The sequence below is a fragment of the Vicugna pacos genome, chromosome 14, assembly GCF_048564905.1.
Source record: "Vicugna pacos chromosome 14, VicPac4, whole genome shotgun sequence".
In the NCBI taxonomy this organism is placed as follows: domain Eukaryota; kingdom Metazoa; phylum Chordata; class Mammalia; order Artiodactyla; family Camelidae; genus Vicugna; species Vicugna pacos.
This window is the reverse complement of record NC_133000.1, coordinates 7320883-7339975: the sequence shown is the minus strand read 5'-3', so window position 1 is coordinate 7339975 and position 19093 is coordinate 7320883. Positions and strand designations below refer to the sequence as shown.

Genomic DNA, 19093 nt, shown 5'->3' with positions numbered 1-19093 from the left:
ACTTTTCTGATGAGATCAGTGAATTAACCAATGTAATTTTTAAATCATGTCTAATGCAATGTGTCAATATATGGAATATCTTGGGTAATTCAGAACATCAATTTTTTTCAAATAATCTATGCATGGATGAAAGATTTATTCAAGGTGCAAGAAAAACTAATTGAATTTAATGTAACAAGAGCATGAAAAATTCACTACATGGTTTCAGATTCCACACTGCAACTTTTAAGAAACTACCACTTGTCTTAAGTATCAAAGAAAAATACCCACAATTAACTGAAGGCTAAAGAAATACTCCTTTTTCTAACTACACTGCTGTGTGAGGTTGGGTTTTCTTCATATATACTTTTTACCAAAATACCTTTAACAGATTAAATGCAGAAATGGGTATGAGAATCCAACTATCTTCTACTAAGTAATACTATAGAGAACTGTAAAATTTTAAAATAATACCACTCCTCTCACTTCTTTTTGAAGTTATTTTTCATAAAAATGTTATTCATGTTACTATGCAATGTTCTGTTATTAAGTAAAAGAATAAATTTTTTTAAGTTCTTAGTTTTAATTTCTAATATGGTATCCTACATAAACAAAAGCTCTTTGAGGTCCCCTATCATTTTAAGAGTGTAAGGAGTACTGAGACCAAAAAGTGACAACTTCCGCTATCACATCACCAGTGCTTCTGACTTTCTAGAAATTCTCTGCTTTTAAAAACAACTCTTCTGCTAATCAAGGGGCCAGCCAGCTCTTTATCCACTATGGGGTCTGTACTTACCATTTGGTTAACTGAAAAGGATTATTTTCTTAACTAATTTGATTCTACAGAGCAGTTTATGGTGTAAACAAAAACAAGAAGTACTGTATTCTTTTCAGCAAACATGCACAATTACACATTTTTCTGAAAACATTTTTCTCAATGTAATTGCTCAATTTATATAACATCTATCAATACCTGCTTTGTTGCATCGCGTCCTAAAAATTTCAAAAAAAGTTGGCCTCTCTTTGCATCCAATAGGCATTTTTATCTACAATATTACTCCAACGTTTGGTAAATGAGTCTGCAAAAGAGAACACCAAAATACAGTTCACAGGGATGCAGTTCTTGTTAAGAGACTCTGTGGTAAAATCGGAAGCGGATAAAGTTGCCTAAAGTAACATTGTTTATTTACCTCGGTCCCGTTTTGGGGACAAGTACCGAACTCACCGCGATGAAGGGCGCATTCTATATTTGTGCCGTCCAAATAAAGCAGCCACTAGCGACTTTAAGCATTTGAAATGTGGCTAGTACGACTCAAGAACAGAGTTTTTTGTTATTTAACCTTTAGGCAGCTATCTAGTCACGCGTGGCTGCGCAGTTAGCGACGGCTATTAGATGAACATCGTTTGACAATCGCCAATCAATAAATCTCCATAACACAGCAATTACCTGGAGACTAAATAAGGCAGGCACTGTGTGCCACAGGCTATAAAACATTCTCCAAAATAGCAATATTCCCCCAAAGTAACTTTATCGTGTTTCCAACGAAGTAAATTTCAGATCGGAGCATCTGGGACCGGCGGCGCCCAGTTGGGCCATGGAGTCCCCGGGAAGGGGCGGGGCTCGAACCTCCGGATGTCCCTTTCCCCTGTCGGCGTGGGGCTGGAAGGGACCACCGAGTGCCGGAGGCCGCGGCTCCCACCCAGCGTGAGATGCGCTCCCCGCCGCCCGAGACCGCGGAAGGCTGGCCCGTCTCCACCCCTGCCGCCACTAACCGCCTTCGGGGGTGCAGCTCTTTGGGGCCAGAGTAGGCTGACAAATGCCGCGCCGGCACTGGGATCAGAAATCTGACCCCTCAAGCTCCTTTTCGCGGTGACCCACTTCCCCAGACAACCCCAAGGCGCCGAGCCCCGGCAGCCCCGCCTCCGCCCCCTGGGTTTCGGACGCTCCCGCCAAAAGCCCGTTCGGGCCACGTCACGCGATGACGCCATGACGCAGCACGCAGCGCGCGCGCCACCCGGAAGTCAGGCTCTGGCCGGGCGGGCCCCGCCTCTCCTTGTGGCAAAAGCCAATCCTTGTTCAGCTGCCTGACCGTCAGTCACGAGCCGCTAAGGAGCGCGCTGGGGCGCTTGTTCTCTTCTCCTGAGGCTGCAGAGTACCAGGCCGCGCTGCTTGGAGGGACAACGCCCTATGTATACGCCCCAGCTTGCTCCCCTTCACAGTACTTTTACGCCCTTCTCTCTGCTCCGTCTCACGTTTGGATGACACGGCCTGGGGTCTTTGAAAGGTCTTTGTTCTGTGAAAAGAAGGTGCGTGCCCTAAAGTGGGCAGACGTTAGAAAGCCCCCGAGTGGCCCGTGGTTGTGGAGGACCCCTTGCCCAGCTTTGTGCTCCCTGTAGAGTGGAAGGGGCTGAGTTTCGAAGCCAGAGGAACTTTAGCTGTAGTCCGCGTGTTGCTCTTAGGCAGCAGGTTTCCAAGACCTCTGAGCCGGTGTCCCTGCTTGAAAAATTGTGGAACCCACCTTAAGTCTCCTACAGTGTTAGCTCCTTCCCTCTGCAGGCTTCCGTAGTATCCTTGGCATTCCTGGGGCACCCTGTTTTGTGCCAGACTTCCCCTCCAAACTGCCCGGGAAGACGGCAGTCTCATCATTCGCAAGATCGGTGATATGCCTAGCACACGGCTTCACTCAGGTTTATTGTGTGACCTAGAAAGCCTTCAGCTGGATTCTGGAGGTGAGGGTGGGTCATGGGCCTTGCTGTTTCCAGAAGGCTCTTGAGCAGTAAACAGCGGAGGCATCTTGGATTAGCGAAAGGGTGGCCTCTACTTAGTTCCTTAGTTGTCATTTTAGTTTATTCATAATCCTTAGCTGTAGTAGGAAGCCTTACCAATGTTGATAAATACCAAAGCTTTTGATCACCTAGGTCTAAATAGTGAAGAAACACAGGCCTGTAACCCTTACCCAATAACAGCTACAACTTGATGAACACCTACGTATTATTCTGCTTTGTGCTTTATAAGCAATATCACATTTAATCTTATAATAATTTTATAAATCGGTTAGTATTGTCAGATGGGGAAACTGAATCACCGAGTTAAGTAAGTTGCCTGGTAAACAAGGCTCAGGTTTCAATTCAAGCCTGGGAGACTTCAGATACTTAAATATCCTGCAATTAAATCTGCATTTACCTTCTAAATCAGAACTATTTGCTTTTCTCCCCTACTTTTTTGGGGGGGGAGAGAGGTCCTCACTAGAGTGGGCTAATGCGAACCGTTGACATGTCATATAACCCTCTGAAAAGCATGTTTTTCATTATATGCACTGTCCCCCAACCCCCCCATAACTTAATGCAACTTGCTCCTGTGTTCAGGTTTTTTACATTCATTAGCTTGGCTATAATACACTTTCTTCCTTGTACTCATTCTTCTAGGGTGGCAGTTCGAATAATTTACTGCTTGTATTCCATGTACAGTATCTTTCAAAACAGGATCCCTAAATGTTAAGTCATTATGGTAATAAATTAATGAATTGCTAATTAAAGCATGTGTGTGAATAAGAAGCTAAATGAAAAACAGCTTTGAAAAAAGATTCAGGAGCAGTGAATTGAAGAGGCAGGGAAGAGCAATTAAGGGTCAGGTGGCAAATTAGACCTCTGTTGGTAGGGAGATCCCTTCCCCCCTCCAATTAGGATAATAGGCAGCAGCACCCATCAGAATCTGAAATAAATGGAGAAGCTCGGGATAAGCCTGAACCAACTTGATCTGGAGAAAGGGGGCGGATGAAGGTGGAAGGCAAAACAAGGACACAAACAAACTACTCTGGGATACTGCGCTGCGCCTGGGCGCCCGGTGGGCGAATGGAGCGCTTCGTCCGTGTTCCGTACGGTTTGTACCCGGGCTATGGCAACACGCTGCCTTTGGGCCAGCCTGGACTCTCTGAACACAAACAGCCCGACTGGGGGCAAAACAACGGTCCCCCCGCTTTCCTGGCCAGACCGGGGCTGCTGGTGCCCTCGAACGCCCCTGACTACTACGTGGACCCTTACAAGAGGGCCCAGCTTAAGGCCATTCTCTCGCAGATGAACCCCAGCCTGAGCCTACGGCTATGCAAGGCCAACACCAAGGAGGTGGGCGTGCAGGTGAGCCCGCGGGTGGACAAGTCCGTCCAGTGCTCTCTGGGGCCTCGCACCCTGCGCAGCCGCTCCCCCTGGGGCAGCCTAGGTCACAAGCCTCCCATGTTAGCCTGGGGAGTCTATTCGCCAGTGATGGGCCACAGGGGCTTGGTGCGGCTGCGGAAGGATGGGGAAGACGGGGAGAGGAAGGCGCTTTCGGGTCCTGTGGAGGCCAGCCAGCCGCAGCAGCAGCCACCACCAACGCCAAGTGGGGAGGAGGACCCCCGCGAGGAACTGCAGCCGCGGGAGGAGTTGGTGGGGGAAGATGCCTCGAGTCCCCAGGAAGGGAAGAGCAAGCAAGCCCAGGGAGACGCCGGCCCTCCTCTCCGGAAGTCCAACTTTCAGGTGAGGTTCCTCTCCCCTCGCCTCAGCCCTCTGCGGGTCCTACCCTCTCTTTTCCTCTTTTTCCATTTCTGGGGCGATAAAAGTAGAATCCTTTCTGCCTTCTCGCCTTTATTTGATGAAGGAGAGGAAGATTAGAAAACATGTATTTTGCAAGTACTGTGTTATGTAACTTTTTGATAAAGTAGGGTGCTGACCTTAAGCCTGTAAAAACTAAAGTTTGGGAACCATAGTATCGGGAATGAGGAGACAAAGATGGGTTTCAGGTTTGTGAAATACATCATGAGATCTTCAGTTTGTGCAGATGGGGCTAGCGGCCTTGGGGAAAATAGATTGGAAAAATGTGAGAGCAGCAGGAAGCGTTCTAGAGTAACCAGCCCTTGAGAGCTGAGACGCTTAGTTAGTGGAGTGACCTTGAGAAGAGCAACGAATGAGGTTAAGGAGATTCCTTGTTTGTTTTTTTTTCCCCTTATACAAAGTCACAAGGAAAGAGGGATTTGGTTTTTTCCCACCCTCTCAAAGTAGTAAAAACCTTTTCCTCCTGATTTGCAGTTTTTAGAACCAAAATACGGCTATTTTCACTGCAAAGATTGTAAGACCAGATGGGAAAGTGCTTACGTGTGGTGCATTTCTGGAACTAATAAGGTAAGTAAAAGTGAGTGGGTCACGGGAGAAGGATGGGGCAGCACAGATGCTAAACGGAGGAAGAATGTTTGCTAACGGAACATGACGGTAGTGCTCTGTCAGTCATCTTGGCATCCTTAATGCCAGGCATGGAGTTGGTGCTCAGTGAATGTTTGAGTTGAACTGAATTGGACTGTCCCCATCAGCTCTTGAGGTTCCTGAACTGTATCTTGGTGTTATATTTGGTTTGGTAGCTCCTGTCGTACAAAATGTTGGGTAATTTAGATGAACGCTTGCTCTTGTGTACATTGAGACTTTCTATAATTACTATTTAGTTGATATATTTTCAACAGGTCCTTAGCTGGGCCTTAGCTATGGAAAATTTCCAGTCTGTCCACAAGGTGGGGCAATAAGAGAAATAATGTATTGTAAAAGTTAGACTTGTTTAAGCTAAGCAGTCCCTCACCCCCAACCCCCATTTTGATTTAGTCGTCAATATATTAAGATTGGGAAAGAGTTCACATTCTGCATTTCCAGATTTTCCTAACAGTCAGATTCTGGTCATTAAACACTCATTTCAATGTGAGAGCCGGTAGGCAGGGGCCAAGCAGCTCTCTCCTTCCCCTGGGTGTGGGCCGATCATTTTGTTACAATCTACACCTGGTCTATCTCATTACCTTCTGCAGGCATTTGAGTTCGTCTCCTGTGTGGCTGCATTTTAGACACTGTTTTTCTGGCTTAAGGGCTGTAGAGGGAGAGGGCAAGGAAGCATGCTAAGGCCTGAATGATAACTGGATTTTTTTTCACTAGCCATTTACTAGTCATTGGAGGTGAACAGATTTTTAAATTACTTTCCTTCTCCTGCCAGAAGAAAAACAGGGGGTTTAATCCAAACAATGGTACTAGAATACAAAGAACAAGACATAGAACTAACCCTGAAGAAATTTATTCTGATAGTAGTAACGCAGACAAAACAAGGTTTGGCAGTAGCTGCATTGGCACCTGTGGCATGGAAGTGTATGGAAATGCTACAGGAGGGGGACGATTAACCCTCTCAGAGGGAAGACATCGTGATGTCCAAGCAGGGCTTTAAAGGTTTTGAAGTAGGAGGAGTTCACCAAGTTGAGGAAGGGAGGAAAAGTGCACAAGAAAATGCCCACAGCCTAAAAATCACATGTACTGGTAGGTAACTGTAAGTAATTTGAAGTTCAAGTGGGGAAACACTGAAAAAAATGAAAAGGTACAGGCAAATAGACTGGGACAAAAGGTCAGGGATCCTGCCTGCACAATGAATACAATTATACTAGGTACTTCCCACTGAAGACTTTTACTATGGTGCTTTGTGGACATTATTAGGTAATTGTCAGAATTTTAGAAAAAGGTGGTGTTAATCTCGATTTTACAGGTAAGGAAAATGAGGTTCAGAGAATAAAGAAAAAGTGACTGGTAGCACTAGAAGAACCTAAGACCTCAGGGCAAAAGCAAGCTGGGCAAAGCTGGGCAAAGCTGGGCAAAGGCAAGATACAAGGTGGAGGAATGGATTACTTAACTGGGAGCCTAGGGTACATATAAGCTTGTATAAAAGACAAATTTCTCTCTAGGTTTATTTCAAACAACTCTGTTGCAAATGCCAAAAGAGTTTTAACCCTTATCGGGTAGAAGCAATCCAGTGCCAGGTAAGCAAACAGAATATTTCCATTGGGTCTATAATGTTTCCATTCTTAAGCATGAAGCTTCTGTGGCAAATGTTAGGATTTGATAGCCTTGGATATTTGTGTATGAGTGTTAGGTTTTCTATATGTTTGAATTTTTTTAAAACATTTTTTATTGTTTAATCATTTTACAGTGTTGTGTCAAATTCCAGTGTTCAGCACAATTTTTCAGTCATTCATGGACATATACACACTCATTGTCACATTTTTTTTTCTGTGAGTTATAACATTTTGTGTATATGTTTGAATTTTTATGTTTTAGAAAAGAGAGCAAAAATTCTAGGTTTTTTGAGGGCGAGGGAGATTTACTCTTAAGTTGCCTTATGGGATGTGTTTATGTATGGGGTGTGTGAGTTTTTCCTCAAACACCCTAGGTATACTTTGGATGTAATAAATTTAATAGGTAACCTTTATTAAGCCTTTACTATGTACCAGCCTTGGGTCTAAGTGCTTTGCATAGTCTCCTATAATCTAACCTTTGATGTAGGTGTTATACCCATGATACAGACCAGTAAGCTCAAATTCAATAAGAAAATCTAACGTTAAACAGATAGTATTAGAACTGTGATCTGATTCCATGTTGTCACCAGTGTCTAGGAAGTCACAGAATTTGATGAGCTCTTACTTAAAATGGCTTGCAGGAAATGTCTGTTTTCAGCTTTTCAGAAAAGTGTGACATAGTTAATTTTCATAATCGACTTTTTTTAACCTAAATCCTTCACTTAGTTAAAAATATTTTTTACTACTTAGAAATAAATAATTTAAAAAATTAGTCTAATAGTTTATTTTATTGTTTGATTTTCTACTCTGACATTCTCATTTATTGTTTAATATTGCTTTGGATTTAAATATATTTTCTTAATATTTTACTCCATTTTTCCTGTGTTCACTCGAATTGATTTTTTAAAAAAAATCTACCCCCTCCATTATCTTGACAGTTATTCATTCTTTAGTGTTCTTCTGGTAGTTACCCTAGAGATGACAGTGTGATTCTGTAACAATTTATGTGGACTCTGATAAGTCAGTCTTACCTCTCCTTAGCAATGCAGTGACCTCATAACACTATAATTCCTTATCACTTCATACTAGCTTCTTTGCTGTTGTTGTATATGTCAGTTTTAAACTTCACAAGACGTTATTTCATATAGTCATATTTAATTTAGCTTTAGCTACGTATTTACCCTTTCTGTTGCTCTTAGGTCCTTTTTGTATCTGGGACCTCTTTCCTTTTACTTGAACACATTTTAATATTTCCTGTAGCGCAGATCTGAAGGTGACAACAGTTTACTTTGTCTGGATAGCTTTTTTAAAGGATACTTCTGCTGAGTAGAACTTTTTTAGGCTGGCAGTAGTTTTTTTCTGCCCTTTAAGGATCTGACGTTTATTGTTTCTGTAAAGTTGGCTATTAGGCTTATTGCAGCTTCTTTGAAGTAATATTTCTTACCTTCTTAAGTCTGTTTGCTTTTAAGATGTTTCTCTCTGCCTTGGTTTTCAGGAGTTTTATAATTATATGCCAAGTTGTGGTTTTTTTGTATCTGTCCTTCTTGTAATCCACAGTGTTTCTTGAATCTGTAGCTTGAAGATTTTTATCACTTTTGGAAAATTATGAGCCATTATCTTTTTTTCCTTTTTTTTATTGAAGTATAGTCAGTTGACAACGTTGTATCAATTTCTGGTGTACAGCGAATAACAGTTCAGTCATACTATGTATATTCATTTTCGTATTCTTTTTCATTATGGGTCACTGCAAGATATTGAATATAGTTCCCTGTGCTATACAGTGTAAACTTGTTTATCTATTTTATATGTAGTTGTTAGTATCTGCAAGTCTCGAACTCCCAATATATCCCTTCCCACTCCCTTCCCCCCTTGGTAACCGTAAGTTTGTTTTCTATGTCTGTGAGTCTGTTTCTGTTTTGTCTTTTTTTTAGATTCCACATATGTGACCTCCCCCCAGTATGGTATTTTTCTTTCTCTTGGTTACTTCACTTAGAATGACAATCTCCATGTCTGTCCATATTATTGTAAATGGCATTATTTTATTTTTTTATGGCTGAGTAGTGTTCTGTTGTATAAATATACCAAACTACTTTATCCAGTCATCTGTTGATGGACATTTAGGTTGTTTCCATGGCTTGGCTATGTTAAATAGTGTTGCTGTGGACATTGGGGTGCATGTATCTTTTCAAATTAGAGTTCCCTCTGGGTATATGCCCAGGAGTGGGATTGCTGGATCATATGGTAAGTCCATTTTTAGTTTTTTGAGGGATCTCCATAAAGTCTTCCATAACGATGAGCCATTATTTTTAAAATACTGCTTTTGCCTCCGTTTTTCTTTCTTCTGATTACTCATATTAGACTTTTCATCATATCCCTTATACCTTTATGCTCTTTTCTATATTTCCTATGTTTTTGTTTCTCTCCTTGCTTCAGTTTTGGATAACTACTAAAGTATTTTCCATTTCTGTAATTTTTCCTTCAGCTTTTCCCAATCTGCTATCAAACCCACCTATTGAGTTATTGATTAGTTACTGCATTTTGCAGTACTAGAAATATGTCCTTTTAAATGTCCAATTCTCTGGAAATATCAGTCTCATTTCTTAAAACATAGTAGGCATAATTAAAATCTGTACCAGATAACTCCATTAACTTAATCCCCTATGGTTCTGTCGCTGTCCTTTTCATTTTCCTTGATTTTCAAGTATGTTGCCCTCTCATCATATACCCGGTTGTTTTGAGTGCTAGATATTGTCTATGAAAAATTATAGTGATAATTTGAGGCCTAGGATAGTCTCTTTTTCCACAGAAGAATTGTTTGCCTTTGTCAGGCTGATAGGGACACTTGCAATTTCTGGTTACTGTTTTCCAGTCAAGGTTGAGCTGTTTGGAAGCAGGGCTTCAGCATCTGGGAAGGCTGGTCAAGTCTGGTTCATCCTTATTCTTTGGGTACATCTTATCAGTTACCAACACAAAACCTGAATTGTTTATCAGGGCTCTTCCATTTTGATATATTTAAGATTATCCCTCAGCCTAATCAACTTATTTAACTCATTCTCAGCTTCCTGCTGCCTTTCACTTCTCCTGGAAGTGGCAGATGCCTTTAGAGAAATGTAGACCCGAATGTCAGACTCACTTGTGTTTCTGGGTTTCCTTCTCTAATAGTTTGATAATTCTTCAGTGCCTTCAGAGAGTTCTCATTTTCAATGATCATTTTCTTTGCTCAGCTTTTCTAGTAGTCCTAAGCAGGAGACTTGGTCAAAACTACCTAATCCATCATTGCCAGAAGCAGAGACCTACCTTTTAGAGTAAATCCTGACTTTTTTTTTTAAGTTTTTTTAATTGAGCTTTTTCTTCCTTATAAAGGTGATGTAAGGATTAAATGAAGTAAGCTATGTAAAGTGCTTACAGCAGTGCATATAGTAAACACCATATGAGTATTGCTATTTAGAACTTTGTTCAGGATGCATATTTATCAATGGGGTGGAAAATGAAAAACAGTGTTTGATAAATCATATTTGAGACTCTCATTTGGAAAATAAAAATGCCTGCATTCAAAATATAAAAGGTTCGGGGGAGGGTGTAGCTCAGCAGTAGAGAACATGCTTAGCATGCACGAGGTCCTGGGTTCAGTCCCCAGTACCAACTCTAAAAATAAACCTAATTACCTCCCCCCAATGAAGATAAAATAAACAAAATGATACAATAGTAAATAAATTAAAAAATACAAAAGGTAAAGCTCAACTGAACTCTATTTAGCTATGGACATACAGAAGATAGAGCGGTGGTAATTAATTTTGAAGACTAGCAGGGGTGGGAGGGTGGGTCATGGCAGTGTACCAGTCTCCATGGGTGCGATTCTCATTTATCAGAAGACAGAATGGGATACTGGTTAAAAACACTTCAAATTCCTGTAAAGATTAGGCATGTCTGGAAGGAAAACATTTACTTCCTCTAGAACACGTCTCCCTCCAGTTGTGACAACCAAAAATATCTCAGGATCCTGCCAGACGTCTGCTGGTAGGTGGGGAGCTGCCAGTAGAGAATCACTGCGCTAGTGTCTAAGTGTTCCAGTCTAGACAACCAAATCACTTAACACCCTCTGCTCCTTACCCCTGCCTGGCTGCAAATGTAAAAATGTACATAGTGAAGACACTCTACAAGACTCTAAATTTAAAAAGTCTTCTCTTCTGTCTTCTGGATTGCTTCAGCAATTTTCTCTTAAATATCATCTTTGATCATTCACCAGGAAAAATGCATGACAGTTAATGGAGTGTGAGTGGTTTTGTACAACTTGGATTCAAAGGAGGATAAAGATGCCAGGGATGGGGGGTGGGCAGAAATACCTTCATCTGAAAATTACATTTGAAGCACTAATTTGATCATTTAGTGCCCAAAATGTTCCTTCTTTTCTAAAGACCTGTTCAAAGTCTCGTTGCTCCTGTTCTCAAAAGAAAAGACACATCGATCTAAGGAGGCCTCATCGGCAGGAACTGTGTGGCCGCTGCAAAGACAAGAGATTCTCCTGTGGCAATATTTACAGCTTTAAATACATCATGTGACAGGCAGTATGACTTGTGCAGGACACCCAAACTCTGCTTGTAACTCACCGTACAGTTCCTGTTTTGCAACTTGGCTCTGACCTGGTATTGGAAAATGAATTAGGCTTTTTGTACTTTTTGTAGGTTGTATGATAATTGTCAATGTGAATAGAATAAAATAAATGCATGTAAAATAGACTATGAAGGCACATTAATTGGTGACCCTGGGATTAAAAACATCAATAAAACACTGGGGAATGGTACATCTTATCACTAATATGAAGGGAACGATGAAGAGGAGCAACAGTCATTCATTTAACCAACTTCTGCGAGCTGGGTGTTCTGAGCACCGGGAGTACAGAGACCAAAGAGCAAGGTCCTTGCCTTCAAGTATACATAATAATTATAGCAAATGCTTAAATAGCCCTTAGTGTGTGCCAGGCCTTGTTGTACTTCATCACAGCAGTGATAGTGACTAGGAACTGTTGTGCCCCTTTTTAATAGATGAGGAGAGGGAGCCACAGGGAGGTCATGGGGTAAAGCCAGGATTTAAACCTAGGTAGTACATTCTCGTACTCTATTTGGCTATGGATGTAACTAGTATATCGATATTTTTTCTCAGATTCAGATATGTTAAGTGCAATGAAGAAAACAGGGTGATGAAATAGAGTGACTCTGTTAAATAGGGTGGTTGAAAAGAGGCGACATGAGAATTGAGACCAGCAGGAAGAGAGGGAGCTGGGAGAAAAGGTGGTTTTGATCCAACAAGAGCAAAGACCCTGGGGGTGGGGCAAGACTTGTACCTGGCATGTCCCAGGAGCAGGAGCTCCTGCGGCTAATGTCAGGCATAGGCTGGGGAAGACAAGGCTCAGGTCGCAGATGGGTTCTTTTGGCCATGGTCAAGCATGTGGCAGCCCATGAAAGGGTTTAAACAAGGCCCCGACATCAGATTCTTACTATAAAAAAGGCACTGCCATGAGGGCAGACCAGGTAGAGTGGAAGGAGGGAGACCAGATGGGAGGTTAATGAATGCATGAGCAAACTGATGGCTTGGAAAAGAGTGGGCGGCTGTGGACATAGAAAGAAATACATCAATTCAAGATAATGTTTGAAAATGAGACACCCAGGATTGGAAGTGGGTGATGGTGGAATAAATGATGACTTTTAGATTTCTGCTTTGAACTCTAGGTTGGATGAACTTGAGAGGTATAGCAGTTAGGGGTGTATTCTAGAGTCAGATTACCCAACTTCAAATCCTTGATGGGATATTAGGAAATGTATGGTTGTGGGCAATTACTTACGCTCTGTCTCAATTACTCTTCTGTAAAATGGGGATGATTGTAGTACCTGTCTCTTAGTGGTGATGTGAGGACTTAAGCAGCTGCTCCATGTTAAGCACTTAGGACGGTACCTGTAAACTGTGAGGGCTAAGTACACTTAGCCATCCTTTTTTTGGTGGGGCTGTGTAGTGAGATGGGGGAAGGTTTCTGTTTTCAACATTGAGTTTGAAGTATATGAGACTCTAACCAAATGAAGATGTCATGTAGGCTATTGATTATATGAATCTGGAATTTAGGAGGGAAGTCAGAGCTATGGAGAGAGATTTGTAGATTAAAAAATATGTTGTACTTAAAGCTGTGGGCCTGCATGGTATCACGTAAGATAGTACAGCACAGGGCCCTAGGGCACACCAGCATTTAGGGTAATTATTCTAAAACTTTAATGTCCCTGGAGTTACCTGGTGATCTTGTTAATTGGATATTCTGGTCCAGTGAGTCTGGAGTCTGAGACTTAGCATCCTGGAGCGTCTCAGATTTGCAATCACTGCTGCTCGTCTTCTGACCACACTTTCAGTAGCAAGAAGTTAGAGGTTAGATGAAAGAGGAGGTCAAGAGGGATAGAAGGAGGATGGTGTCATGAAAGCCAAGATGAAACAGTATTTCAAGAAGGAAGGAGTGGTCAGCCAAGTCAGGTCCTTTGGTGAATGAGAAAGATGAAGATGGACATGTCTGTTGGATTTGGTGACATGAAGGTGGCTGGTGAAGGAAGAGAGAAGTTTCAAGGAGTAGTAGGGATGGAAGCCAGAGTTAATAAAGTGAAGACAGTGAATAGCAATAGTACTTTCTAGAAGCTTTGCTGTTAAAAAGCAGAGAAATCAGCAATACCCAGGAGGGCATTTGGGGGAAAAAGAGGTACTAAGTTTATATATTAATGGGGAATAATTCAGTAGAGAATTGTTGGTAGAGCAGGGAGAAGACATGCCTATAGGAGGAAAATGCTTGCAAAGGGAGAAGAGATGGGATCCAGAGCAGAGGTGAAGTGATTATGCCTGAGTGGGAGCAGTGATATTCCTTCTGTTGTAAAAAGATGGAACCCTTAGAACATGGGCTAGTTAGATAAAGATAGGTTTATAGATTTGGGAGTGAAGATAAAATCATCTGATTTCTTTTTTATATTGAAGTATAGTGGATTTACAGTGTTATATTAGTTTCTGGTGTATAACATAGTGATTTGATATTTTTATAGATTATACTTCATTTAAAGTTATAAAATACTGGTTGTAGCCCCTGTGCTGTGCATTACATCCTTGCAACATTATACCTAGTAGTTTGAACCTCTTAATCCCCTCTCCCTATTTTTTCCCACCTCCAACCCCCTCCCCTCTGGCAACCACCTGTTGTTCTCTGAATCTGTGACTGTTTCTGTTTGATTATGTTTGTTCATTTTTTAAAATTGAAGCATAGTCAATTACAGTGTGTCAATTTCTGTTGTATAGCAAAGTGCCCCAGTCATGCATATACACACATATATTCATTTTCATATTCTTTTTCACTAAAGGTTATTACAATATATTGAATATAGTTCCCTATGCTGTGCAGAATAAATTTGTTTTTTATCTATTTTTATATATAGTGGTTAATATTTGCAAATCTCAAACTCCTAACTTTATTCCTTCCAACCCCCTCTCCCCTAGTAACCATAAGATTGTTTTTTTTTTTACATTTTTATTGATTCATAATCATTTTACAGTGTTGTGTCAAATTCCAGTGTTCAGTACAATTTTTCAGTCATACATGGACATATACACACTCATTGTCACATTTTTTTCTCTGTGATTTATCATAACATTTTGTGTATATTTCCCTGTGCTATACAGTGTAATCTTGTTTATCTGTTCTACAATTTTGAAATCCCAGTCTATCCCTTCCCACCCTCTACCCCGCCCCCCCCCCCCCCCCCGGTAACCACAAGTCTGTATTCTCTGTCCATGAGTCCATTTCTGTCCTGTATTTATGCTTTGTTTTTGTTTGTTTGTTTTTGTTTTTTAGATTCCACATATGAGCGATCTCATATGGTATTTTTCTTTCTCTTTCTGGCTTACTTCACTTAGAATGACATTCTCTAGGAGCATCCATGTTGCTGCAAATGGCATTATGTTGTCGGTTTTTATGGCTGAGTAGTATTCCATTGTATAAATATACCACCTCTTCTTTATCCAGTCACCTGTTGATGGACATTTAGGTTGTTTCCATGTTTTGGCTATTGTAAATAGTGCTGCTATGAACATTGGGGTGCAGGTGTCATCCTGAAGTAGATTTCCTTCTGGGTACAAGCCCAGGAGTGGGATTCCTGGGTCATATGGTAAGTCTATTCCTAGTCTTTTGAGGAATCGCCACACTGTTTTCCATAGTGGCTGCACCAAACTGCATTCCCACCAGCAGTGTAGGAGGGTTCCCCTTTCTCCACAGCCTCTCCAGCATTTGTCATTTTTGGATTTTTGAATGACGGCCATTCTGACTGGTGTGAGGTGATACCTCATTGTAGTTTTGATTTGCATTTCTCTGATAATTAGTGATATTGAGCATTTTTTCATGTGCTTTTTGATCATTTGTATGTCTTCCTTGGCGAATTGCTTGTTTAGGTCTTCTGCCCATTTTTGGATTGGGTTGTTTATTTTTTTCTTATTGAGTCGTATGAGCTGCTTTTATATTTTGGAGATCAAGCCTTTGTCAGTTTCACTTGCAAAAATTTTCTCCCATTCCGTAGGTTTTCTTCTTGTTTTATCTCTGGTTTCCTTTGCTGTGCAGAAGCTTGTAAGTTTCATTAGGTCCCATTTGTTTATTCTTGCTTTTATTTCTTCTAGGAGAAAATTTTTGAAATGTATGTCAGATAATGTTTTGCCTATGTTTTCCTCTAGGAGGTTTATTGTATCTTGTCTTATGTTTAAGTCTTTAATCCATTTTGAGTTGATTTTTGTATATGGTGTAAGGGTGTGTTCTAGCTTCATTGTTTTACATGCTGCTGTCCAGTTTTCCCAACACCATTTGCTGAAGAGACTGTCTTTATTCCATTGTATATTCTTGCCTCCTTTGTCAAAGATGAGTTGACCAAAAGTTTGTGGGTTCATTTCTGGGCTCTCTATTCTGTTCCATTGGTCTATATGTCTGTTTTGGTACCAATACCATGCTGTCTTGATGACTGTAGCTCTGTAGTATTGTCTGAAGTCTGGGAGAGTTATTCCTCCAGCCTCATTCTTTCTCTTCAGTAATGCTTTAGCAATTCTAGGTCTTTGATGGTTCCATATAAATTTTATTATGATTTGTTCTAGTTCTGTGAAATATGTCCTGGGTAATTGGATAGGGATTGCATTAAATCTGTAGATTGCCTTGGGCAGTGTGACCATTTTAACAATATTGATTCTTCCAATCCAAGAGCATGGAATATCTTTCCATTTTTTAAAGTCTTCTTTAATTTCCTTCATCAATGGTTTATAGTTTTCTGTGTATAATTCTTTCACCTCCTTGGTTAGATTTATTCCCAGATATTTTATTACTTTGGGTGCTATTTTAAAGGGGATTGTTTCTTTACTTTCTTTTTCTGTTGATTTATCGTTAGTGTAAAGAAAGGCAACTGACTTTTGAACATTAATTTTGTAACCTGCTACCTTGCTGAATTCTTCGATCAGCTCTAGTAGCTTTTTTGTGGACCTTTTAGGGTTTTCTATATATAGTAACATGTCGTCAGCATATAATGACACTTTTACCTCTTCTTTTCCAATTTGGATCCCTTTTATTTCTTTCTCTTGCCTGATTGCTGTGGCTAGGACTTCCAGGACTATATTGAATAGGAGTGGTGATAGTGGGCATCCTTGTCTTGTCCCAGATTTTAGTGGGAAGCTTTTGAGTTTTTCACCGTTGAGAACTATGCTGGCTATAGGTTTGTCATATATAGCTTTTATTATGTTGAGATATGTTCCCTCTATACCCACTTTGGCGAGAGTTTTTATCATAAATGGGTGTTGAATTTTATCAAATGCTTTTTCTGCATCGATTGAGATGATCATGTGGTTTTTGTCCTTTCTCTTGTTGATGTGATGTATTACATTGATTGATTTGCGTATGTTGAACCAGCCTTGTGTCCCTGGGATGAACCCCACTTGATCATGATGTATAATCTTTTTTATGTGTTGTTGGATTCTATTTGCTAAAATTTTGGTGAGGATTTTGGCGTCTATGTTCATCAGTGATATTGGCCTATAATTCTCTTTTTTTGTAGTGTCTTTGCCTGGTTTTGGTATCAGGGTGATGGTGGCTTCATAGAAAGAGTTTGGGAGTATTCCCTCCTTTTCAATCGTCTGGAAGAGTTTGAGAAGGACTGGTATGAGTTCTTCTTTGTATGTTTGGTAGAATTCCACTGTGAAGCCGTCTGGTCCTGGACTTTTATTTGTAGGGAGGTTTTTAATTGCTATTTCTATTTCCTTTCTAGTGATCGGGTTGTTCAAGTGTTCAGTTTCTTCTTGATTCAGTTTTGGTGGACAGTATGTTTCCAGAAACTTGTCCATCTCCTCTAGGTTATCCAGTTTGGTTCCATATAGTTTTTCATAATATTCTCGTATGATATTCTGTATTTCTATTTTGTTTGTTGTAATTTCTCCATTTTCCTTTCTTATTTTGCTAATTTGTGCTCTCTCTTTTTTCTTTTTTGTGAGTTTGGCCAGAGGTTTGTCGATTTTATTTACCTTTTCAAAAAACCAACTTTTGGTTTGGTTGATTTTTTCTATGGTCTTGTTAATCTCTATTGTATTTAATTCCTCTCTGATCTTTATTATTTCCTTCCTTCTGCTGCTTTTTGGGGCTTTTTGTTCTTCTTTTTCTAATTGATTTAGGTGGTGGGTTAACTTGTTTATTTGAGATTGTTCTTCTTTTTTGAGGAAGGCCTGTATCGCTATAAACTTCCCTCTTAGCACTGCCTTTGCTGTGTCCCATAGGTTTTGAGTGGTTGTGCTTTCATTATCATTTGTCTCAAGGTATTTTTTAATTTCAGCTTTGATTTCCTCATTGATCCATTGTTTTTTCAATAACATATTGTTTAATCTCCATGCTTTTCTTTTTTTCTCCTTTGTTTCTCTGTTGTTGATTTCCAGTTTCATGGCATTGTGGTCAGTAAAGATGCTTGAGATAATTTCTATCTTCTTAAATTTGTTGAGGTTTCTTTTGTGTCCAAGTACATGATCAATCCTGGAAAATGTTCCATGTGCACTTGAAAAGAATGTATATTCTATTTTTTGGGGGTGTAAAGCTCTGAAAATATCCACCAAATCTAGTTTTTCTATTGTAGTATTTAATTTCTCTGTTGCCTTGTTTATTTTCTGTCTGGAAGATCTGTCTAGTGATGTTAATGCAGTGTTAAAATCTCCAACTATGATTGTATTCCCATCAATATCCCCCTTTATCTCTGTTAGTAATTCTTGTATGTACTTAGGTGCTCCTATATTGGGTGCATATATATTAACGAGTGTAATATCTTCATCTTGTATCACTCCTTTAATCATTATAAAATGTCCTTCTTTATCTTTCTTTATGGCCTTTGTTTTAAAGTCTATTTTGTCTGAAATCAGTACTGCAACACCTGCTTTTTTGGCTTTTCCATTTGCATGGAATATCCTTTTCCATCCTTTCACTCTCAATCTATATGTGTCCTTCTCCCTAAAGTGGGTCTCTTGTATGCAGCATATTGAAGGTTCTTGCTTTATTATCCAGTCTGCCACCCTATGTCTTTTGACTGGAGCATTTAGTCCATTAACATTTACAGTAATTAATGATAGATGTGTGTTTATTGCCATTTTGAACTTATCTTTGCAGTTGAATTGGTATATCCTCTTTGTTCCTTTCTTCTTCCTTTTGTGGTTTGGTAATTTTCCTTTGTATTATCATGGATTTTATTTAATTTTTGTGACTCCCTTGTAAATTTTTGACTTGTGGTTACCCTTTTTTGTAAATCTATTAACCTATACCCGTTTTTAATAAACTGATAATAACATGATCTCAAACCCATCCTACTGTTAAAAAAATTTTAAAAAAGAAAGAAAAAAAATTCTATATTTCCCTGCCTCCCTCTCCCACTCTCAGTGATTTGTATGTCTTCTTTTATAATTTCGTGTTTTCTTTATTTGTAATTCATGAGTTATCACCTTTCCAGTTGTACGTTTCTCATTTCTGTAGCATCCTGCTGCTTTTCTATTTAGAATAGCCCTTTCAATATTTCTTTTAGCATGGGTTTAGTGTTGCTAAACTCCTGCAGCTTTTTTTTGTCTGTGAAACTCTTTATTTCTCCTTCTATCCTAAAGGATAGCCTTGCTGGATAAAGTATCCTAGGCTGCATCTTTTTTTCATTCAGGGCTTTGAATATATCTTGCCACTCCCTTCTGGCCTGTAGTGTTTGTGTAGAGAA

The 19093-nt window shown here is 40.0% G+C and overlaps 2 protein-coding genes across 9 annotated transcripts in view; one reads left to right on the top strand and one right to left on the bottom strand.

Moving 5' to 3' along the window:
* Positions 1-1850, bottom strand: part of BRCA2 (BRCA2 DNA repair associated) — a 45956-nt gene extending 44106 nt beyond the window's left edge. Inside the window, exons 1-2 of the mRNA XM_072976099.1 lie at positions 1753-1850; positions 953-1058 (exon numbers count right to left, since the gene is read on the bottom strand). Coding sequence (XP_072832200.1) covers positions 953-1019 — 67 coding nt within the window. The 5' untranslated portion in view covers positions 1020-1058; positions 1753-1850. The remainder of the gene's footprint in view (positions 1-952; positions 1059-1752) is intronic.
* A 956-nt stretch (positions 1851-2806) lies between these two features.
* ZAR1L (zygote arrest 1 like) overlaps positions 2807-19093 on the top strand; it is a 48486-nt gene continuing 32199 nt past the window's right edge. For 7 of the 8 annotated variants that reach the window (XR_012079917.1, XR_012079915.1, XR_012079914.1 and 4 more), the window contains exons 1-3: positions 2807-4491; positions 5041-5133; positions 6714-6788. Coding sequence is in view for 2 of the 8 variants with exons in the window: in XM_072976095.1 (XP_072832196.1) it covers positions 3754-4491; positions 5041-5133; positions 6714-6788 (906 nt within the window). In the remaining 6 variants the exon portion in view is untranslated. Of the gene's footprint in view, positions 4492-5040; positions 5134-6713; positions 6789-11239; positions 11561-19093 lie in introns of those variants that run through there. The other variant, XM_006208970.4, reaches the window with a different exon arrangement.